This window comes from Callorhinus ursinus, unplaced genomic scaffold (genome assembly GCF_003265705.2).
Source record: "Callorhinus ursinus isolate GAN/ISIS: 27379988/994484 unplaced genomic scaffold, GSC_fseal_2.0 scaffold14, whole genome shotgun sequence".
Lineage (NCBI taxonomy): Eukaryota > Metazoa > Chordata > Mammalia > Carnivora > Otariidae > Callorhinus > Callorhinus ursinus.
The window spans coordinates 24,796,420-24,821,094 of NW_027397076.1; the positions used below are offsets into that span (position 1 = coordinate 24,796,420).

General features: G+C 37.0%; 2 protein-coding genes across 8 annotated transcripts in view; one reads left to right on the forward strand and one right to left on the reverse strand.

Moving 5' to 3' along the window:
* Positions 1-17,131, reverse strand: part of METTL25 (methyltransferase like 25) — a 182,604-nt gene extending 165,473 nt beyond the window's left edge. For 6 of the 7 annotated variants that reach the window (XR_012380675.1, XR_012380674.1, XR_012380672.1 and 3 more), the window contains exon 1: positions 16,828-17,130. Coding sequence is in view for 1 of the 7 variants with exons in the window: in XM_025882475.2 (XP_025738260.2) it covers positions 16,828-17,086 (259 nt within the window). In the remaining 6 variants the exon portion in view is untranslated. Of the gene's footprint in view, positions 1-16,827 lie in introns of all 7 variants that reach the window. The other variant, XR_012380677.1, reaches the window with a different exon arrangement.
* Positions 17,132-17,192: 61 nt separating this feature from the next.
* On the forward strand, positions 17,193-23,947 carry CCDC59 (coiled-coil domain containing 59). Its single transcript, XM_025882477.2, has 4 exons — positions 17,193-17,424; positions 18,294-18,606; positions 21,202-21,301; positions 23,453-23,947. The coding sequence occupies exons 1-4, from the start codon at positions 17,271-17,273 to the stop codon at positions 23,612-23,614; spliced, it is 729 nt and encodes a 242-aa protein (XP_025738262.1). The 5' UTR covers positions 17,193-17,270; the 3' UTR covers positions 23,615-23,947.
* The last annotated feature ends 728 nt before the right edge of the window (positions 23,948-24,675 follow it).

Sequence of the window (24,675 nt, forward strand, 5' to 3'; positions counted from 1 at the left end):
CTTACTGTGCCAATATTCACATCATATTGTATATATAAAATATATGTAACCATTTCAAAAGCATTTTCACATTTAATTACTTATAAAACTAAAAATGAAATTAAATATAGAAATAGGAAAATCTAACTACATATTTTAACTGTAACAGACCATTTTCATAGTTTAATTTGAAGGAAAAGAAAAATATCATACAAAGAAACAATTTAGAAATTGATTTGGTAAACAAAAAGCAAACCTGATAAAAAATAATTCCAAGATGCTTACTATGTGCAAGGTAATAAATGAACCTGAATAAAGCTAATTTGAGATTCATTTATGGGATATGTGTCTTAACCATTTACAAAGCACATGGACACTAAGTGTTCAATGTGGATTCCAGGGGGCCCAGAAATTCCCCAGTAGAAGTCTGCTAGACCCCACAAGGGATGCACTTACTCAGGCCTCCATGCTTGTTTTTAACTCAGTCCAAGACCATCTACTCTCAGGTATTTTCATGGCTCACTCTCACTTCCTTTAGGTCTCTGCTTAAATGTCACTATTTCAGGGAAAATTTCTCCAATTCTGTTTAAAACTGCAACCCCATTCATCCCTTACCCTCTCTGATCTCTTATTTTTCACAGTACTTATCACCATCTGACATAGCAAGTAAGATCCAAGAGGACAAGGATTTTTATTCATTACTGATTCCTCAGAACCTAGACTAATGCCTGGTACTTAGTAAGTACCCGATGAGTAAATGAGTACTTGAATGAGCAAGAACTAGCTTTGAATTGTGGTTCTCAGACTGTCTATCCCTGTGCAGCCATGAGTAATTTATTTATCTGCTCTAAGACTTGATTTATCTATAAAATAGGAAGAAAATACATGTTTTATAATGTTGTTAAAGAATACACACACACACATATACATGAATATGTACACAGTATTTCATGTAAGTACACACAGATGTGCACATGTGCATGCGTACACACACACAGACACACATATCATCTTAATACAGAGCCTAGAACATAATAGGCAACCCTCAAACCTTGAGTCCAAACTAAGTAACTGTCTATACTGTCGGAATAGAACGTTGAAAACGCTCAATTATTTAGGCCCAGAATACCATACAGGTTACTATGGAAGAAAGATCAATACATACACCCAGTTCCTAAATGAACCTGCTGGGAGAAAGGAGGTTTAGGGTCTGGTACTTGGGTGTAAGACCTCCGTCATTAAAATGAAGGTACAACTAGGGACAGGTGAGCTGTAACTTGAGACACGACATAGGAGTCCAAGAGCCAAACCTGGGTTCTACATTCTAGATAGGACGGCAGCAAGAATTACCCAATATTGGGAGCCCAATGGTTAACACTAGGCACACTATCGTAGGATCAGCTTTAAAGTATAGGAGAGAATTTTAATACTAATGATACTTCTCACAGGATTTAATATGAAATTTAATAGGTAGGTTACAAGCTTGACTATGCCTTAAAGACCTGATGTTGAGTCTCAAGTTTTACTGTTTTAATTTTCTACTATCAAAAGTCTCTATTTTCAGAAAATAACCAAAACCAAGAGATAGAGTACGAGAAATCCAACAACTTCAAACTCCATTTAAAATAGAAGCATTTAAGAGTAACTAAAATATTTGTAAATTTTAAATTTAAAAAATCAATAAATTTTAAATTTAATAAATCAAGTATGATTTTTATTACCAAAATACAGAATTCCAGATTGCAAAACTTTAAAAACTGATGTTATAATTGTAAAGGATACCTTAAAAATCAACCAATAAGTGCTTTGAAATCCATCTGTTCTTCTCTTGTTCCTATCACAGACATCTCATTTCCTATTTTGACTGTCACTTCTAAACACCTCTACTGGTTCTACCACCCACAGTGCCTCAACCATGCCAGTATCTTACTAACATTACCACTGATCTCTTACAGAGAAGACAAATATTTTTTTTCTCTACATTGACTTGGACCTAGATTTCCAAGCCTTCAAAACTAGACTTTCCAGTTTATTTATTGTTTGAGGCAGGACACAAAGAACTTTTCTCCCAGGCAAAATGTAATTGTAAGCCTAATTAATTACAAATAGTGCATTTTGAGAGAGTAAAGTTAAGTCACAACTCTGTCTTAAAATTGTACTTTTTCTCATTATGCATTTCATTAACTTCAGCTTTCATATGCTATTGTTAACTAAACTCTATTACTTACATTTCAACATTAATACAAAATAGATATGTCTATTCTACTCTTAACCGAATTTAGTTATAATCATTTGCCAAGTAGAAGGAACATGCAAAAGGAATTTGCATTAAATATACACTTTTGTCTATCTAGTTCCTACCACACTTCCAGCAGATCTTATTCTTTACCTAACTTTTGTAATGGTGCATATAATTAATAAAATCAAATCAATTTTATTTTTTAGGGGTCATTATTCAAGGTGGCTACAAACAGTATAAAGAAATAAAATGTCAACCTAAACTTTAAGATTGCCATTTTGGTTTCAATAATTAAGAGGGAAGAATTGAGATTCAGTAACTGCCATGGGTGTTGCCTAGAGATAAGGGTCTGATAATCCATAGCCGCATCTGAAATGCAGCTTCCCCTAACAAAAGGAGGGACTGTTTTCAGCACTTGATACTATCCACAATAGCTAAATTATGGAAACAGCCCAAGTGTCCACTGACCAACAAATAGACAAAGAAGATGTGGTGTATAAATGCAACGGAATATTATTCAGCCATCAAAAAGAACGAAATCTTGCCATTTGCCACAACATGGAGAGAGCTAGAGAGCATCATGCTAAGCAAAACAAGTCAATCAAAGAAAGACAAATACCATATGATTTCATTCACATGTGGAATTTAAGAAATAAAACAAATGAGCAAAGGCGAAAAAAGAGAGAGGCAAACCAAGAAACAGACTATAGAGAACAAACTGATGGTTACTGGGGGAGGGGGCGAATAGGTAGGTGATGGGGATTAAGAAGGGCACTTGTGATGAGCACCAGGTGATATATGAAAATGGTGAATCACTATATTGTACACCTGAAATAATATTACACTGAATGTTAACTAACTGTAATTTAAACAAAAACTGAAAAAAGGGAAAAAAATAAACTTAAAAAAAGGAATAAAGACAGACTATACAACTGAAAAGAAAGATTAGTTAAATGAATGTTCGCAAATATATAAATAGCTCATAATAAGGAACAAAAAGTTACAAGAAAAAACGAAGAATGAGCACAAGTGTTGGTCTAAATCAAGAAGAATTCAAAGAGCTTTGTAGTATTAGTAACACTTTCAACCACTGATTCTTACCTTGAGGTCTAAGAGTTAAAGGAGCTTACGAATCACCCAAAGCTCTATGTAGTTTTATGTCTATTTATGAACATAGATACCATTTTGTTTTGTTTTTTGAGGAAGAGGTTCTATAGCATTTATTTAATACAGCCTTTTCATGGGATTTGTGACCTGAAAGATTAAGAATCACTGTATTTTACCAATTTTTCACCTTGTATATTGGTGAACGTTAATATTATAACATGCAATTCAACCAAGTATTTTTCCTCTGGCTTCCAGAGATCATTTCAAATGTTCAAAACATGAAAACCAAGTAGTGACTACCAAAACAACCTAGGATTATTCTTTCTTTCCTATTGGCAGAGAGCTATTAATTCTTTTTTTTAAGATTTTATTTATTTATCTGACAGAGAAAGAGTGAGAGAGCACAAGCAAGGGAGTGGCAGAGGGAGAGGGAGCCCTGATGCGGGGCTCAATCCCAGGACCCTGGGATCATGACCCAAGTCAAAGGAAGACACCCAACTGACTGAGCCACACCAGGTGCCCCGAGCGAGAGCTATTAATTCTTAACATAAATTTTATATTTTTGAAGTTAATCTAACTTTGAAAAGATACCCTTTTCCTCTCCAGTATTTTTTTTTTTAAAGATTTTTTAAATTTTTTCATGTATTTGACAGAGAGAGACACAGCAAGAGAGGGAACACAAGCAGGGAGAATGGGAGAGGGAGAAGCAGGCTTCCCACAGAGCGGGGAGCCCAATGTGGGGCTTGATCCCAGGACCCTGGGATCATGACCTGAGCTGAAGGCAGACACTTAACGACTGAGCCACCAAGGCGCCCCTTCAGTATTTTTATTATTAAGCAAAACCTCAGTGTTGATGGTCCAAGTTTCTAGACTGGCTTTTTTAGATAATGCCCATCTAAGCGAAACAAATAAATAATTTAAGGTACCAAAACATATCGGTCAGTCTGTTCCATTTGACAAAATATATGTTAATAATAATAATAAATGGTTTTAGGGTGCCTGGGTAGCTCAGGCATTAAGCGTCTGCCTTCAGCTCAGGTCATGATCCCAGTGTCCTGGGATTAAGCCCCGCATTGGGCTCCCCGCTCGGCAGAAAGCCTGCTTCTCCCTCTCCCACTCCCTCTGCTTGTGTTTCCTCTCTTGCTGTGTCTCTCTCTGTCAAATAAATAAATAAAATCTTTAAAAAATAAAAAATAATAGATGGTTTTAAATAAATTTGCACAATCTAAATTTAAATCTCGAATGAAAAAGCCAAAATTGTTGCTTGTTTGCACAGTCCCAGAGACATTTCAAGTGATACATACCACCACCTGATCCAGGAGAAGAATGAACCACATATTTTATTTTTTGACAAAAGAATAAGTAAGTGAACTTAAGCCAAATGCACATACTAAGTGAACAGGGTGGGCTGGTGATGGCAAGGAAGACTGAAAAGAACTAACAGAAGTAGAAGTAATTTGGGGCACGAGGGTGGCTCAGTTGGTTAAGTGCCCGATTCTAGATTTCCACTCAGGTCATGATCTCAGGGTTTTAAGATCAAGCCCTACATTGGGCTCCATGCTAGGCATGAAGCCTGTTTAAAATTCTCTCTCTCTCCCTCTCCTTCTGCCCCTCCCACTTCTCTTGCTCTCTCTTAAAAAAAAAAAAAAGTAGAAATAATTTATACATTTTAAAGTTTGTCTGATTAAAAGTGACCCTTCTATTGGGGCACCTGGGTGGCTCAGCTGGTTAAGCATCTGCCTTTGGCTCAGGTCATGATCCCAGGGTCCTGGGATCAAGCTCCACATCAGGCTCTCTGCTCAGTGGGGAGCCTGCTTCTCCCTCTCCCTCTGCCTGCCTCGTTCTCTCTCCCTGTCAAATAAATAAATAAAATGTAAAAAATAAACAATAACATATATGTATTATATTATATATAACAATTACATATTATAACATCTAGATAATAAAGCATTTTCTTGGGCAATGCTTAGAACATAGGATTTTCATAGATCACTTAGTCTATAAAGTATAATACTGTAATCCTCAGACTGTATCAAATGGGAAGAAACTAGAATAAAATTCTGCTTAGAAAGGAAAACATCCATCTTTCCATTTTGTTTTGTACTAAAATTACTGATGTCTTTTCTCTCTTATTGGAATGCGATTTTTTTAAAGACAGAGGTTAACTCAGTTCACTTTTGTATTCAACCACAACACCTAGCCTCATGTTAATACTAAGAAAATGTTAAGTAATCTCTGCAAAAATAAATTAGGATATAAAAATAATCCTGCTCCCAAAAGTTGTAAGGCTTAGAGACTATTGACCTATTCTTAACTCTAATGACCACAGCAAATTTTGAAGAATACTGAGCTTGTAGAGATGATAGAAGCAATGCTCGAGGATTGCTTATCTCTTCCTGTTACCTCTGAACTATCAGTAGGGTTAAATTCGTTTCAATCAACATCTGTTCCTTATATCCTAGAGAAGTGATAATTTATACTATTCAAATAAAACATGTAAACTAATTCTAAAAATGTAAGGTGGTAGGTAAATGACTGAAGAGCAATGAATGTGAAATCTTAAATCTTAATTATCTCTATTTGGGAGACTTTAAATACAATATATTTGAAACTAAATGCATTATTTCCCCAAAGAGCTCCATCTCCCAATTTTCCTAATTTTGTCAATGGTACATTCATCGTTATTCTTCCAAAGACATTTCCAAAATCAAAATCTTGGAATTATCTTTGATTTTTCCATTTCCCTAAGCCCTATATAAATATCAGTCACCAAGAACTACCAATTTTCTCTGTACAAATTCTTTTAAAACTATCACTTCCTTTGCATTTCCATTGTCATCATCTTGCCCCAGGTCCATACTTAACTCTATAGACTATCACAAAGGTAAGAGTGTCCCAGGGAAGAATGATTCCAAATAATTTAACAGACTAGTGTCCAGAAACTGGCTATAATACGTTTTTCTGACTTTATTTTTAGCTATTTAAAAATTTATGAATGTTCTGCTCTCTGTTCCTGTCTCCAAATATGTTTTATAGTTTTCATCTTTGCCCTTTTGTTTATACTGTTCTACCTATTGGAATGCCCACCATGTACTCTATACTCAGCTATATTAGATTTAACAAACATACAATGAGAACTTACTATGTGGTGCTCACCATATGCTAGAGACCAGAACTCACATACTAGGAATGTCAAAAGAAGCAAATCATTCTAACTCAACATGCTAAGTGCTCTAATAAAGGTAGAAATAAAATAATATACAAATAACTAGTTTTGTTATTAATTTAGTATAACGATCTGAGCTTTGAGAAAAGATGAGAAATAAGTGGATAGTTACAAAATATTTGGGGCAAAGAGGATTGCATGAACAAAATGAGGGAGAGGGAAAATACAAGGCATGTTAAGGGAATAAGGCAGCAAAAGTACAAGGTATTTGGGCAGAGAACAGAAGAAGTGCGGTTAATACTATGCCACTGCCTTCTACTACCTCCCTTCAACTATGGTTGAAGATATACCTTAGAAGTGAGAAGTGACATCAAATTATTTCAGCCATTTTCATAATTAAAGTTGATCTGGACTCAGATCACGTGGGCAGTTCAAAAATCTATTAACTTGGCTGACCCAATTATGACTGGTCATATGCTTTTTCATCTCAAGATTCAGGTTGACCCAGGCGCTCAACATGATCATGGGTTTAACACCAGGGACTAAGAAGGTCTGGAGATAAAAATTTTAAATCATTACATTCCACAGGACTTAAGAATGGGAGAAGCAACCTGAGATAACTTTTAGCCAAGTGATCCATACTATTTTTGGTTGCCAGTCTCCTTCAAGAATGTGAAACAAACTCCTGAACTCATTTTCAGGGGATACAAGGAAACTGACTGGAGGCCACAAACCAAGAGCCATAATCTCTAGTACTTTGGAGGGTCAGGGAAATTCAGACGGTGATGCTAGCTAGGGGATGAGGGTACCCTTGAGGGTATAAAAGGAGCTATTTGCCACACAGAGATATGCAACAAAACAGCCAGATCTTCTGATTTTTATTCCAAGAGAAGCTACAATTCCAGATATGTGTGTGTGTGTGTGTGTATGCATATGCATATGTTAAATCTGTCAATTCTGAAATCTTGGCTGAAAAAAAAAACATTTAACATTTATCAGTCATGTAAGACATGTCGATAAGCCATGTGAGACTGTGGGCAGCTATTTTCCACCTCATTCACTGAGGAACACCCCAGGCGGTTACTTCTTAGATGAGGAAACTAAGGCCTACAGTTAAATGTCTGTGCAAGATACACAGCTACTCAGATTCAGCGATGGATTATCCAGGTCTTCTGACTCTGGGTCCAGTCTGCCCCTATCTGAGGGGAGTAGAATATAGAGAGGATTACTAATATTTATTAAATGCCTACTCACATGGTAGGTTTTAACATCTATTTCATTTACTTTTACATAGCCCTTACAGGGCAGGAATTGATTCCCATTTCTCAAATGAGAAAACTGAGGCTCCAAAGCTGAACAACTTGCACAAGATAATACAGCAGTAAAGTATCAGAGCCAGGATTCAAAATTAAATGTAATGACCACAAAACCTGTATTTTTCCTATGCTGCCTCTTATTTGCCTACATTAACAGCCAAGGCTCCAGCTGGAGAGGAGATAGTGGATAAGGCCAAAAGGTGAAGGACTTTATTTTACAGGAAACGCAGACCTATGGATGGCTTTTGAGCAGACGAATGACAGGACCAGAAGTATGATTCTGGAAGATAACCGGAGAGCAGTCTGAATGGAGAAGCAACTGAAATATAGAGTCTGAAGGCAAGAATAACAGCTCAAAATTATTGCTAAAATTCTGCTGCAAATTTAAAAAGGAGGGAACTGAACTATTGCTATGGGAATGGGAAACAGCAGAGGCAAGAGAAATTGAGGGAGAAGAGTTGACAGATTATGAGCTCAAATAACAGGAAGACTATTAATGCCATTTATAGAGAAGCTCTTTAACCACTGAGGTGATGAGGTCAAAAAACAAAAACGAATGCAGACCCTAGCAGTTAAAAAGTCATGCAGGCAAGCAGGGTGTTTTTATAAACCAGGAGAAGAGTCTAAATCATGATAAGCCATAAAGATAGGTTACCATAATTGCAAGCTTCCAGTGAAGGGTAATGACAAAATTTAAATAAACAACAACACAAAATGAATATCTAAACACACAGAAGGCACTCAAATTTATTCTGACTGGCTAAAGATAAGCATAATTTAAGTGGAATGAGGGAAAAAAATGCTATAAATGAGAGGAATCTTCATGAACTTTGTTTTACTGAGCATCTTAATAATGGAAAGATGTAAGAGTGGGGAATCAAAACTTGGGGAGGATACACTGAAAACTAGAATATAAATTCAAGTTCTAAATGGTATCATCTAAAAGGAACAATCTGAAAGCACTTTCTATATATCAAATAAACAAAATATGATAACAAATTATTCTGGGTTCCCAGACTTGCTTCCTTTGTTACTCTCCCTTACTTACAATTACAGTAGCAACCCAGGAACAGAGCTGACACTTGCCACTATCTTATGGTGTCTTATCATTTCCACACTTGAAGTCTCCTAAAAAGATCCAGAAAAACTGAAAAAGGGAAAATAGAGTTCAGGAAAATACATTAGGAGAGTGAATGAATAAAGTTGAACACAACAGAGTAAAACAGATGACACTAATTATTTCTCTGTTGTTTTCATTTTATATTTCAAACACATTTTCTGGCTTCATGTGTTTTGAATTAAACGTTAGCACAATGTCAATACACCACAATCACCACCATCACCACCACCAACAAAAACTACTTAGGATGGCCAAGAAGCAATGTAGTCTATTAAGATGCAACAAAAATAATTTAAGAGAAAGCTCAACAAAATAATAACCTATCATAGGCATACACTTTCTGTGTTGTTCAATTAAAATGATAGTAAATTAGTTATACAGATGCTCACCAAAAGGAACCAATTCTAAACATTTACTCAGCATCCAATCCCGGTAAGGGTCATTTGAGTGACAATAATAAGAAACAGGAGAAGTAGCATATGGCCTCAAGAAGCTGGAAGAAGGGAGTCAAGAGAGGCCCTGGAGGCTCAGGCTGGGTCTTAGAGCAGCCCTGGGCTTTGGCAGTCACCAAGGATGGCTTGCAGGTATAGAAACTGGATTTCCTGAGAGCCGAAGAGTTTTCCACAACAGATTCTAAACAAAGTTACAAGAAATCGAAATACAAATTTATTAATATACACTGAGAAATATATTTATAATAATAACCCATATCATTCATTTGCTAGGACAGTCTCCTAATTTTAAAATTACAATTAGAATAAAGACAGATATTCTTAAAATTTTAATCAAGCTGGATAACTGGTTGTCTCTGTATTCTAGATCTATTTCTACTTCATAAAACATTTTGGCTACCCTAACTCAGACTATCATTTTTCTCTGTTTTTTAGAAGAATTTTCTAGACGTTATGAAAACCAATAAATTTCTGAAGACCAAGAGATGATTTGAGAATGTTACAGATTTATATACCTAGTTATTACTTCCTAAAGACACAGCCTTGTTCCCTTGAAGGGGGTATAACAAAATCTTACCTCTGAGATGAGATACAGGAAACCCCTTTGTCCTACCAGCAAAGCATTTAGAAGCCACCTCTGGTGGTTTTTTCCTGCAGATGGTTAATCTCACCTACTTATGTAATGACCTTCAGAAATTTTAACCTGGAATGATGCCTGTCTTGATTTTACCTTCAAATTCTCAGGGTATCTTGTTATAATTTGCAACGTACTGAAAGAAGTATGACCTTTTCACACAGGGAAAAAAATAATTACTGATTTCTAACTCCTCAAATTAAAATACTTGGAACAAATCATATATAAACAACAATAATAAACATAGTATAAACAGAGATCACACCAGAAATAATAGCTGTCTAGTTCAGTATCACATTTCAAGGGGTACCTTCAGTAACACTCATTATAGTTCTATGCTTCACTTCATTCATTGTTTTTTCTTTGAACACTTTTTATTTAATTTTCAGTTAATTAACATATAATACATTACTGGTTTCAGAGGTACAGGCCTGTGATTCATCAGTCATTTAATACCCGGTACTCATTACAACACATGCCCTCCTTAATGTCCATCACCCAGTTACCCCATCCCCCACCTCCTCCCCTCCAGCAAACCTCAGTTTGTTTCCTATGATTAAGAGTCTCTCATGGTTTGTCTCCCTCTCTGGTTTCATCTTGTTTTATTTTTCCTCTCTTCCCCTATGATCCTCTGTTTTATTTCTTAAATTCCACATATCAGTGAGATCACTTCATTCATTCTTTAAGAATCATTTACTTTCCTCAGCTCTATGCCAGAATCTGTTCAAGGTGCTAAGAATAAAACAATGAAAAAAGCAAACACTGCACTTTGGTGTATATGGCTAATGATGTAGTTGTAACTACAGACAAGCCAGTGGACAATGACAACAGTGTGACATTTGTTAATATGGCAGAGAATAGAGGTTGTTACAGGGGGCATATACATTTCCAGAAGTTCCTGACAATTTACACGTCTTTCAAGGAAAGACACCATCACCACTATTAAGTATCATCATCATGACCATCATCATCATTTACAGCCACAATTTATTGTGCCCATGCTATATTCCCAGTTCTACATTGGGTGCGATAGTACATCATCTTTAATCTTGACTACAACTCTGCAAAACAGGTAAAATTTTACTTCTGAAAAAGCAAAAAAAAAATCAGCTGTGACAGACAGATGTCAGCTCATAATTGTCTTGGCACTGACATACAGGTCACAGTCTTCCCTACTGAATACAAAAAAATGTCACAGTACACCAACCAATATCAGACAAGGTCTGTGACCATGACTACTCCATTATCATGTCTGAGCATGGACAAAAACAAGTCAAGATGTTGGCTGGGCTGCTGCAGTTGCTGAAGGCTTGATTGAGGCTGGTGGGTTTGCCTCCATGATATCTCACATTGGTGGCTAGTTGGTGCTGGTGTTAATGAGCTCCTATTAACTCATTTTTTTTCCCCCTGGGTCACATTATTCTTTAATTCTGTGAACAAAGCTACTTAAATCCAACATCAGGGCTCACTTGGAATCAGTTTCCTAAATACGAATCACACTGTTTCTTTGCACATCTAGTAGTTTTGGGTTAAAAAGCAGAATTGCAGATAATTTGTTGTAGTGAATCCATTTTGTTTTCTAAGGGTTTTGTTGTAGTTGAAATTAATCCGTCTGGACTCAAACTGTGAAATCTATCTCCCATCAGTGTGAAGCGCTGATGTCTCTGCTCAATTACCAATTTACTAGCCTGCCCCCAGAGGGGATCCCTGAACCTGTGCAGTTCAGCAGCAGACAAGGATTTGGGTAGATTTTATAGTCAGATTGCAGGGCTCACCCTCTCTGTGGTTACCTTTGTTTCCAGGATTCCCCAGCCCAAATTTCCACTTGCTCTACAAGCCTTGAATTCTTTCCTCAAATACATGAATTCAATCAGGCTCCTGATTTTTGCCACCAATGATGTGTACACTCTGGGAAATATGCTCTGTCAAAGGTGCAGTAAAATTGCAAATCTTGCCAGAAACTCTCTCTCAAAGGTTCACTATCCCCCTAGTTTTGCCAGCAATAATGCTGGACTCTGCATGTGACCATGCATGCGACCTCTAAACTTAGAAGTCATCCAGGGCAGAGCTTACATTTTAGATCTCAGCCCTTTCTGTGGCTGTCCTGCTTCCAGAATATACCCCTTAAATTTCCATCTGCTCTATCTCTGAACTTTGTTATTACTACCATGATCTGGTAAGGATGCAGCTTTCCACTGCCAGATCTAGCCGGGCTCGGAGCACAAAATAAAGCAAGAAAGCCATTAATCCCCAGTTCTTACCCAATTAGTAGAAACCTTCTATGGTAAATTCTTATCACCTACCTTTGGTCATCTTCCAGAACCTTCCAGTAGTTGTTTTCTTTTTTAATAATCTGGCCACTGTTTATCATTATTATCTGCTAGAGAAACTATTTGACTTCTTCAAGTTGCCAATACGTGAAGTTGTGTTATTAGCCTCATATCCTGTCTTCCTGCTTCCACCCTCCCCTTCTGAAAGCCTCTTCTCCACACAGAAGCCAGAATCATACCTTTAAAACATAAATCACGTATCACACCCCCCACAAAATCCTTGAAGAACATTACAGTTTGCTCAGAGTAAAGGTCAAGCCCTCATATGGCCTGCAAAGTTCTATATAAAGTTGCCCCCCTCCCCTTGGGGGCGCCTGGGTGGCTCAGTCATTAAGCGTCTGCCTTCAGCTCAGGTCATGATCCCAGGGTCCTGGGATTGAGCCCATCATTGGGCTCCCTGCTCAGTGGGGAACCTGCTTCTCCCTCTCCCACTCCCCCTGCTTGTGTTCCCTCTCTCGCTGTGTCTCTCTCTGTCAAATAAATAAATAAAATCTTTAAAAAAATAAACAAAATAAAGTTGCCCCAGACCACCTCTCAAACTTTATCTCTTAGCAGACTCCCCTGGACCATTCTCCTGTGCTTCCAACACATCCAGCACACTCCAGCTTGCCCTTCACTTGGCCTAAAACACCTCCCTCACTTAGTTGCATGACTGGCTCCCCTCACTTTCTCCAAGTTTCTGTTCAAATTTTGTCTTGCTAGAGAAGACTTCCCTGATCACCCAATCTAAAATACCATCTCTACGATATACCCATCATCTTCACTTCCCCTTCCCTGCTTTGCTCTTCCTCATTGCATTTACTGCCACTTGATCTCATTTATTTATATTTATATATACATATACCATATATAAATACGGTTTACTATGTATCTATTCTCACTTAAACATACGCTCTATGTGGCAGGAATTCTGTTGCATCCAGGATCATAATTGTAGGGCCTAGAACAGAGCCTTGTAGGTATAAGGTACTCAATAAACAGGAGTCAAATAAATGAATGGGTTAAGTGCTGTTATCTGTTAGGCATTATTGTATTAACTAATGTTACTTTCACAGTACCCCATCAATGGGCACTATAATTATCCCTATTACAGATAAGGAATCGAAGCACAAAGAGTTGAAGTCCAAGTTAACAAAACTAACGAGAAGTGGAGCCAGGATTTGGGCCCTGGCAGTCTTGTCTGCAAAGCCCATTGCATTAGTCTGCTCTGGCTGTCATAACAAAGTATCAGACTGGGTGGCTTGAACAACTGAAATTTATTTTCTTACAGTTCTGGAGGATAGAGGTGATGGCAGAGATAGTTCCTGGTGAAACTTCTATCCTTGGCTTGCAGATGGCTGCCTTCTCACTGTGTCCTCATACAGTTTTTTTCTGTGTGTGCCCTCCTGATGTCTCTTCCTCTTCCTGTTGGATTAGGGCTCCACCCTTACTGACCTCATTTAATCCTAATTGTCTCCTTAAAGGCCCTATCTCCAAATATAGTCACAATGGGGGGGTTAGGATTCTAACACATGAATTTTGGGAGGGCCCAATTCAATCCATAACACTTGTAATTTATACCCATAAAATACAGTTATTTTCAACATTTTTCCTTTTTATTTTAGAGAATTAAGGTTTTTTTCTCTAGTTCTTTTTAGACAGACACTGAAGAAACTTTCAGGATGCTGACTAGGCCATAACATCACCTGGCAAGTGAAATCTACTAACATAGCTACAACGAGGATCTTCAGAAACAACTTGGTCTCATAAAACACCGTATGATTGGGCCAAACTGCCAGTGTACTTTCACACACCATGCACTAACTCAGTGCAGCTCTGGGAATTATGTTTATTTGTAACTCCTCATACAGAACCAGCAGAAAACCGTACTTCTGGTGAGTCCCTGATGGAAATCCATTCGTCTCCTTGGTCCTCCTTAAACACACCGTGCATGCTCCCATCTCAGGGCCTTTGCACTTCCTTTCTCTCGGTAACACTTTCCCTCCAGATAGCTTCATGACTCATTTTTCTCCTTATCTAGGTTTCTTTTCTAGTTATCTACATGAATTCTTGCTGGAACAACCTATTTAAAATTGCAAGCATACTTTCTTCCTGCACTTCCCCTATCTATTCTTCCCTCTCTACTTGATTTTTCTCTGTGGCATTAAAAAAAAAAAAAAAAGCCTCCTCCCTCTAGAATGCAAGCAAGATGAAGGTAGGCGTTGTTGTTTGTTTTATTTGTTGCTATTTCCCTAGCTCCTAGTAAAGTGCTCCTAGCACACAGGAGACACTTAGTGAATGAATGAACAAACTTCCCCAAGGTGATAGAGCTAGTAAGTGGTAGAACTGGAATTTGAACCACATCTGAATAAAAGCCTAAAAATTCAACTACTAAATTATACTGTACATAGCAACCATGTGATGTAAGCTTTAATAAGATACAAATATAGTCAAAGAGCAAAAACTGCTCTTCTCTGACACAAACAGACCTCATATAGTGATAGAGAAACTTAGTGTGAATAAAAATTAGTATTCCTTACAAGCTATAAAATTCATTCTTTTTAATACTACAGGCAGCTGACCATTTGTACAATTGAATATTTTGTATAAAAGTTTGCAAGGTCAGAAACTTTTCAAAAATAAACAATGTAGTCTAGTTTCCATTGTTGGATAAATAAAAAATTGGTTGTAAGGTTTTCCCAAAAGATGGTAATATTCTATTCCTAGCCCAAGATAATGAATAAGTAGTATAATTCATTCATTCGCCAAATATTATTAACCATTTAACCGAGCATTGTACTAGGGATACAGCAGTGAACAAAACAATTCTTACATTTTTAAAGGGGAAACAATAAAAACAAAACAAAAAATAAGGAATGTATTCATGTCATAAAAACGTTGGTTTTGTAATAAATGGCCTTTGTAATTTACTCCTAAATAATTCAGAGTAAACTTTTATCACCGTGGTGAAAACCTCAGATGACCCAGGTTGGAATCTCCATTGCTGTGACCCTGGCAAACTGTAAACTTCAAGTTGCAATTCCACAAATAGTGGAAAACAGAACCCGTCTTGAAAGCCTGATATATGTAAAAATGTTAAATGTTGAAAAATAAAATACGCAAGAAAATATTTAGCACACTGCAGGGTAAATAATATCAAATAATATTATTATTACTAGGATATATAAACAATTTAATTCTTCCATTGTGTGAAAACCCATATGAAAGTCTTGGGCTTCATATTTAACTGTAGTTTCCTTTCTTTTTTGGGAAGCTACCACAAGTCATTCATTCATTCATTCATTCAACAAATGTACACTGAGCCAGGTGTTTCATTAGGTGCTAGAAATACATCAGTTTACAGGACAGACACAGTCTCCAAATCGCCATGTTATCATAAGTACTGGGTATTATGAGAGCAAACTGATGTCTAACTTTTCAACAAGAAACAGTAACTTTAAAGAAACCAGTATTTACCAAGTCCTGTTACAGAAGGCCACTCTAGTGGTACTTTGCATTTTGGAGAACGCTCAGTGAATAAAGTTCACTACCAAGGGCAAGGCTGGGAATGCCTAGAAGCAAAGTAGGAGCCATATGGAGTCCTCTCATCATTCTACTTCTAAAATGGACTCACCTTAGCAGGATCTAAGTTTCTCGAGGGCAAGAAACCACAGAGCCTACAAAAATTCATGGCACAGAGCAGATACTTTATAACAGTTTCACGTGAACTAGTACATATTCCAGTTCTTCACTACTACCATCCTAATCCCTGATACAATCATCTCTTGTACTACTGAAAAACCTTCTAACCGGCCTCAGTTGCTGCTCCATTAGTGTGTTCTTCAAATAACCAAATTAACTATTAAAATTATTTTTTCAAACGTAAGTGAGATTAAGTCCTTCCAAATGTTTCCCATCACACTGATCACACCTGCCATTTCCCAGTGCCTGGCTCTAGTCAGTCATACCTTCCTCCTAAACCTCAACCAGCCCCGCTCTTCCGTGCCTCTGCGGTTCCCAGAACCTGAATTCCTTTCCTGTGGCTCACGGCAGGCTAGCGCCTTCTCATGCTTCTGCCCACCTAAATTAAAGCAGCCTGCTCACACAATCGCTATCACGTTGAACTGTTTTTATTTTTTCTTGGCCATTATCAATATTTGAAATTATTTTGGTGTGTTTTATTAAGTGTTGATTTATCTTCCGCCTTGTTCTGCTTGTTTTGCTTGTTTCCCTCCAGTCAAGAAATGTCCAATTACTCAAACGCCCCTGCGCGATTTCCTGTTCTCTTTAAAATTGGGAAATACCCAGGGACCCAAGGACAGAGAATCCGGAAGAAAGTCCCGGGCCCACCCCGCCATGAACCTGACTCCACTTCCGCGGCCCCCAAGCCAGCCTCTGCCCGCCATGCAGCACACCTGTTTCCGCTCTTCTTAATGCTAGGGAGACGCTTTGCTAGACTGGACGGTCTTTCCACTCCCTGCCCGCCCCGCCCACCTGCCATTTACCTGATCGCCTCTCAGCTTCCACCAGGAGGCGCGCCTCCGAGGGCCGGGCCTCCGCCTCTGCCACTGCCTTCCTCAGTACCCTCAGCACGGTCTCCGGGGGCAAGTCGACCAGTTCCGCCCACACGGACTCCGTGTAGAAGTCCACCGTATGTGCATTGGAAATGGACAGGGCTTTCCTCAGGAACTGCAGCAGCTCCTGCAACGTGGCACGCAACGTGAACAGGTCCTGGGTCACTGGGAGCGGGAAAGAAGCCGCCATGACGCTCACCCTCCCGGGCTGTAGGTGGCGCAAACGTAGCCGCAAGGCGAGGGCTCGGTCGCAAGTAACAGACCGGATGAATAGAACTCCGATCTGGACTCTAGTTGGGTGATTGATTGTTTTTGTCTCAAGACGTATTTTAACAGCGTCCGTTGCGTTTTTCTGGCGAGTTGGTTGGTGTGCCATGGCGCCGGTAAGGCGGGTAGCCGAGTGGTCGGCAGGGGATTTTGAGACGCGTAGCCAAGGAGTTTCTTTGGTCGGATTCAAGAATAAGAATGTGAAGCAGAGGACTTGGCGATTTAATCATCCGCAGGCCTTCGCGGGGAGCGTTCGCGAGGGTATGTAAGAGGACAGCCTGTTACAAATCTTAAGGCCTGCGAAATCGGAGGATGCGCTACCCGCCGGAGCAGGGAAGGATTTAGGAACCAGACCCGGCCCCCTTGGGGCAGAGAAAGCCATTCTTAAACCCGCTGAAGTCGTGGGGCTCCCAGAACTGTGAATGGGAAGATGAGTCAGTGTTGCTAACAGTAATTCTTTAAGTGTCTCCCCCGACTTAACCCCATTCTTAATCAGAATTGTTTTTCTCTGCAGTTTTCCGATGAAACCGTAGAGCATCTATGGGTCCAAAGCTTTCCAGCCTTTTCTTACCGATCTTCCTTTGCTTCGCTTTAATTTGTGTTTTTATTTGTCTTGCTGTGAGCAAGTTTCCTCAAATTCCATTTGGAATATTTAAGTCTTAAATAAGTTCAACTTTCTCATAACTGCTAGTTGTACAGAAAATCATACACCATCTCTCGTAGGAATTAGTTTAGTCGTAGAGTGTTTCTCTACGGTAAAATATTTGATGTGAGGGTTTTTTTTTTTAAGTATTGAAGACCTAGATTAATCGTTTTAGATGTATTAAAGAATTTGTTTTGATTTGGTACAAAATCAAATTGGAGTTGTGTAACTATAGTCATTTTCTCTTCGTTGGGATTATCACTGAGCGTGCATGACTGATTTTAGCCAGGTCTTTTTGCAAAGGACCAACATACTATTCATTCCATTCCCTTAAACTTGTTTTCTTGAAATGACATTTTAAAGCAAATTAGTGTAATTCTAGCTTGTGAATGTGATGATGTAAAAAGTTTTCCATTTTAAATTAACAGGTACATTTTTCATGCAATTTATTTTCTGAGAAAGTAATTTATGACATATTGTTCAATAGGACAAGGCTTTGCATTCCGAAGAAAACTGAAGATTCAGCAAAATTACAAGAAATTGCTGTGGAAGGAAAAGAAGGCTCAAACCTCACAGGAATCCCAATTCACAGATCGATACCCTGAGCATCTAAAACATCTTTATTTAGCTGAAGAGAAAAGACTCAGGAAGCAATTTAGAAAAGTTGAACAGCCTTTGTCAGAAGAACAAGCTGATCAACCTTTGCCAAAGGAACAGTGTGACATCAACCAAGCTTTGTCAGGAGAACATTGTAGTTTTGAGCAGCCTCAGTCATCAGAACAATGTAGCATAAGAATAAAGTATGTATTATCTTCCTTTCAAATCCTTTATTTAAAAAAAATTTTTTTAAGATTTTACTTATTTTAGAGAGAGAGTGAGAGCGAAATGGGGGAGGGGCAGAGGGAGAGAGAATCTCAGGCCGACTCCCCGCTGAGTGCAGAGCCCAACATGGGGCTCGGTCTCAAGACCATGAGATCATGCATGACCTGAGTTGAAATCAAGAGTCAGATGCTTAACTGACTGAACCACCCAGGCACCCCTCAAATCCTTTGTTGTAGATATAAGTAGTGTTTTATGAAAGAGATTATAGGACAGCTTATGGAATTCGAATTTTTTTTATTTAAAGCATTATAGAAATCACAGTGGATTATGTGAAAATATTTTCAAGGAAGCTCTCTTTTAGCTTAAATGACTGCGTGAGGCTAGTTTAGGTTAATGGAAGAAGTAATGAAATTGGAATGAAAAGATCTGGATTTTGAATTTCAGCCTCTTGAGTATATTTAATTTTTTTGGACCATGGTTAACTCCTGTTATTAACATGTATTTAAAAAAAAACTAACTTTTGAGAGGTATTATAGTGTAGTGGTTAATATCAGACTGGAGCTGGACACATTGGTGCCTGGTGTCTTCTTCTCTTCTTTGAAATGGAAACAATAATAAGTATGTAATTCAGAGCTGCCATGTTGTACAGTTCTAGAATGGATTATTCATGTAGACCCCATGGTATCTCTGACCCATCTTATGATGTTGGGAAGTGAGTTCATTTATATAAGGTACTTAAAAAGGCAAATGGCACATAGGAAGTGCTTCAGGAATGTTAACTGCTGCTGTTAATACTATTCTGGATTTTTTTTTCCAGAGGACATAGACTTGGTCACAATTAAAAAACAAATGGCACAACTGTATAACACTTTGGTTTTATAAGAGCTAACTTACAAAACTTTCTCTACACATATCTCAAGTTAAAAAACTGTTGAAACCTAAACCGGCAGAAAATCCAGTTGTTACTTGGGACTGTAACTTTTTAGTTCACTAAAATACTGTACTTTAAAGTTGTTAACTAGTTGTCGTAAACGTAACAGGAAATAAGACCTAGGAAAAAGTGTAATGGAGATAGAGACATTAGAAATTCAATTTTTTAGTAGGCTTGTGCATCATATTATTTAATAATGGATGTAAAGCTCTGGCAAATATAGAAATGTAGATTTCAGTCATTCCTGGTAATAATTGAGGTGAAGAGGGTTAAACCATGAAACATGATATGAGAGTAACAATCGTATTCTTAAAGATTACTTATTTTGAGGTCAAAGCAGGAAAAAGTTATTGAAAAAGTTAAATAGAACTGTCATAATTGGAGAAAGGAGAATACAGAGACAGTGAAGTCAGCCGAAGAAAGTTGTGCAAAATAGGGATTGGTCATCTATCAAATACTGTAGAGTCCAAGAAAAACAGGACTAAGACCAAGTCTTTGGATTTATGGTCTAGGTGATCATTGGTGATTTTGGGGAGATTTTAATAGATAACCCTTACTAAGATTTTGACCTTGCGTCCATGGGGCATCTAAAGCCATGGTCTCGGATATGATCATGGCTTGTCTAAAGAATGGAGACCAAGAAGAGAAACACTTGGGGAAAAGCCTGGAGCAAGGAAGAAAAAAATGATCAGGAGAGAAGAATGTTACTAGAACTAAGGGAGTGAAATTTTCAAAAGTAGTGAATGGTCAGTTAAATGAGACTGAATAGTGCCCATTGACTCAACCTTTATATTTGGTGAGAAGGTCACCACTGTCTTGGCATGGACTGTTTCATTGGAGAGAGCAAACACCAGATTGCAAAGAGTTAAGGAGTGAATGTGAAGGGAAAAAAAGGAGTGAATATGAAGTGACTATTGTAGTCTATTTACTCTTCTTTCTAGGTACTTAACTATGAAAGAACAAAGAAAAGACTGACAGAATACATAGAGTCTGGTGATGAGTAATTTATGCATTTGTTAAGCAGCTGCTGAAACCTGTTTTATTGTGGTTATGAGTTGGTGTAGTAAAAAATTGGGAGACTGGGAGAAAGAAGATTAATTACTTAATCAGATAGCTTGAGGAAATGGATGGAATCTGCGCCTAAGTGTCTGGGGACACCGAGAAGTACTTCCAAGATAGAATAGTTATAAATGGGGACTACCTTCAAGGTGTGGTCATTCATGACTGAGTAGATGAATTAAGAGACGATCAAAGCACTTTGGGATTAAAGTTCATGTCATCCATAACTTCTATCATCCTTCAATTTAATGCCTTTTTCAGTCATTTCTGCCATTGTGTTAGTTTCCTGTTTGTTAACATTTAGGATCTTTCAAAGCTTTCTGTATTGTCCCCGGTTGAAATATTTCTCCAAGAGTCTCCATTTACCACTTTTTAATTATGTCTTGAAAGCTGTAACTCTAGCATGTTATTTGGATATTTTACTAATAAGGGTTTGTTCTCTTTCTGCCAGCCTCTCTTCCCTCCTCTATTAATTTGCATCAGTGAGATTTTACTGTGCAAGTACTATATTTTACATAATTGAGTCATAATTTTGGTTTTGTCACTTTTAATCCTTTGACTTACATCTCTTTATCTTAAAAAGCTCCATTACTATTTCAAAGAAAAATAAAAAGAAAACATCAAATCAAAAAGCAAAGGAAGAATATGAACAAGTACAGGCTGAGCGTGCTGCTAAGAAACAAGTAAGATCTTTTAAAATACTTAGATATTTTAAAAAATGTATTCTAAAAAAAAAATAAAGATGTATTCTAAATGTAGATACATGTAAAGCTGTGTTTCTTAGTATGTGCATGTAGTATGTTCTCTGTAAATATTTGCTGAATAAATGAGTAGTTTGAGCAGAACTGTAGAATTTCAACAAATTCCTTGATCGTTTATATTATCTTTGAGAAGAGATACTAGTTGGTCAAGAATAGGATTTAAAAAAAAAAAAAGAATAGGATTTTAAAGTCACTGCTCATAGGTTATGAGCATGTGAGACAACATTTTTCAAGGGTATGGTCCGAGAAGTTGCACTTTTAACAAGTGCCTCAAGAAATTCTTAGTGTAATAAAATTTGAGACCTACTGATGTAAGTAAAGTATAGATGATTATCATAATATTACATTGAAGTAAGTAAAAATCAGAGGCATTAGAATAAAATCCTTCTTTTCTCTAAAGAGTTGATCTTGCCTATTAAAAAGCTGCCTAGATTAACTTAGCAAAAAATTACCACTTTTTATTCAGAAACCCAAAATTAAGTCTTTTTCAAATGAGTACAATAAAATTATCCACAGCTTCAACAAAATTCTGTTTACTCTGTGGTTTTTATTTTTTGTATTGAAGGTATATTAATCTGTCACTTTAAAGAGGATAGCACATCAATCAAAACCTACTTTAAAGATGGCACTGACATTATTTTATGTCTTAGCTTTAAGAATTTGTATAAGGAATCTGGAAGTTTAACATCTAAAATTCTCATGATTCTTAAACTGGTAGACAAGGGTGAAGCAGAAACATTTCTCTATGTAAGTAATGGACATTTGTTTCATAGCTTGTTACATTATACTCTTTTCTGACCAACCATCTGATATCTGCCACCTTTGTAAATAGTATACCAGATAAGGTAAGGACCGTTACACTATAAAACATTTAGTATCCTTTTAAATTTTTCTTTATAAATACTAGGGCTTTGTAGTCATGAAAATTGACAGTTTCTTAGAATTTACAGATATCAAATGTCAGTATAAAAGCTAATACCCAATCCACGAGAAATCAAAGAAGCACCCATAATAGATGGTAAGACTGTAATTTTTTTTTTTTTTTTTTTTTTTTACTTTGCTTAGAGAAACTCCATAGAGGTAAATTAGACTGTATATGCCTAAATTCACAAATAAGTTCCAGATCTTTTGTGCTTACTAAAATATATCAAGTACTATGCCATAGGAGATCATAAGTTTGAGTGCTAATCAGACTTTGAATTCACAAGATCTAGATGTGAGACTTGGCTCTACTGGGTATTTGGGATTTGAGGCAAATCACTTTCATTATCACTGAGAATCAGCTCCTCATCTGTAAGATGAAGATAATAGCCTAGCATGAAAGTTTTACAAGAATGGAATATGCTCTGATGGGAAAGCACTTTGATAATTATGTTACCATGCAAATACAAACTGTCATTTGGGGGCTGTATATGTTACCAGGGAAATTGCAAAACTGTACATATTGCATTATTTAAGAACTTTCGTTTAACTTTTATATTTAATTTAGTAAAATGTTCTGCATTTCAAATAGTGCTTTTCCGGTTTACATATAAATTTGAATTATTTTTCTTATGCTCAAATGAATTTGAGTCTTTATCTTAGCAAATCAAATGAGCATGATAAGTCTTAATCAAAATCATAATGCCTAGCAGTGTTTTGCCTAGTGTATAGTCAGTAAATGTTTCCTGAATTAAATCTGTCAGATGGCAAATTAAAAAGAATACCAGATATTCTGAAAGTGAAGATTTTTGTATTATGTAGAATAGGTAATCTCTAGTCTCTTCTAACTCTAGCAGATCTAATTAAATGATGAAATCTTACATAAATATGCCTTCTTTCCTCTGTGCTCTCATTTTAGTTGTATCCAAAGAATTAAAAATTTGTAATAATTTTACATTATTCTGTATTGTAGCATGCATTACAGTGTAAAGGCAAAGAGGGTACACTACTTTGGTGACAGATATCCCCTCCCATTTTGCAAAATATAAGACAAGCCTAAAGCATTTCCATGGTGATAGCTATTTCAACACAATTACTGAAATATGTCTGTTGTTTGTTACTAATGGAATGTATATATGTTATTAATTTTAGGAATTTGAGAAGAGAAAACAAAAGAGAGAAGAAGCTCAAAGACTCTATAAAAAGAAGAAAATGGAAGCATTCAAAATATTGAGCAAAAAGACTAAAAAGGGCCAACCAAACTTGAATTTACAAATGGAGTATCTTCTTAAAAAAATACAAGAAAAAAATTAAATCAGACATCTTCTTAATTAAGGATTAAAATATCTGCCCTCTACTGAGTTCTTTTGTATATGTACTGTACCTCCTAACAATTAACTAAATTTGTTAACATAAAAGAGATTACAAAGCTGTACTAAGTATAAAATGTCCAAATATTTTTATTCTTGTGAAAGAAAATTATCTGTGTATGCTCTACATAATATGATTTGTTTCTTATTTATTTGCCTTTCAAGGAAGGTGGCCCAAAGAACTGAAAGAACTTTTTCTATTTGAACATGTTTAAGCGTGTAATATTTTTGTACCATATGAAATTCAGATGAAATAAAATGTTTTGAAAATAACGGAGCACAGCTTTCAATGAATCATTTCAATGAAATGTTTACATTTAGTAATCAGCTGTTACGGTTTTAAATTCAGAAACCTGAGAGCAGGCTACGTGGGTGCTGAAGCTACCTTCTACCCCCACCGAATTACCACATGGTCTTTATAAAGTAGAGTTTGGTGTAAGAATTCCATCTGGTATTTACAAACATTCTCCTAAGTGGAAACACAAAGCTTGTTGGTGTCAAATCTTGAATGATGTTGGAAACTGAGCAATGTCACAGCAAGAATTAAGGTTTTCAGATTCTGTGGGACCCTATTATGGAAGAATGTTGTCACTGAACATTAGCAGTGTTGTCTCCCTTGGTACCTTTGTGAGCTGAGCGGAAAGACAGGGATACTGCTTCTCCTGCCTCCTTGCAATCACTACGAAATGAGAAGGGCTTGCTTATCATTAGAAACAAAAGGACCGTATGAAAATATTTGTAAAACATTGTGTAATAAAGTTTTATAAATGGTAGCAGATGCAGCCTGCTATTCCATTAAGGTTTTAGGGAGCCTTGGCACACTACTGATCACTTTGCATTTAAAAGTGCAATAGAAGATGCTGAGGAAACAACTTGCTGAAGAGGAATTCTTTGTTAGGTAGAAAAGCATAGCTTAGGAATTTGCAATGCATTATATTACCTTTAAAAGGAGCCAACTCTAAAAGCCAAATGTGGCTACATCAGTAATGAGAATACATTGTGAAA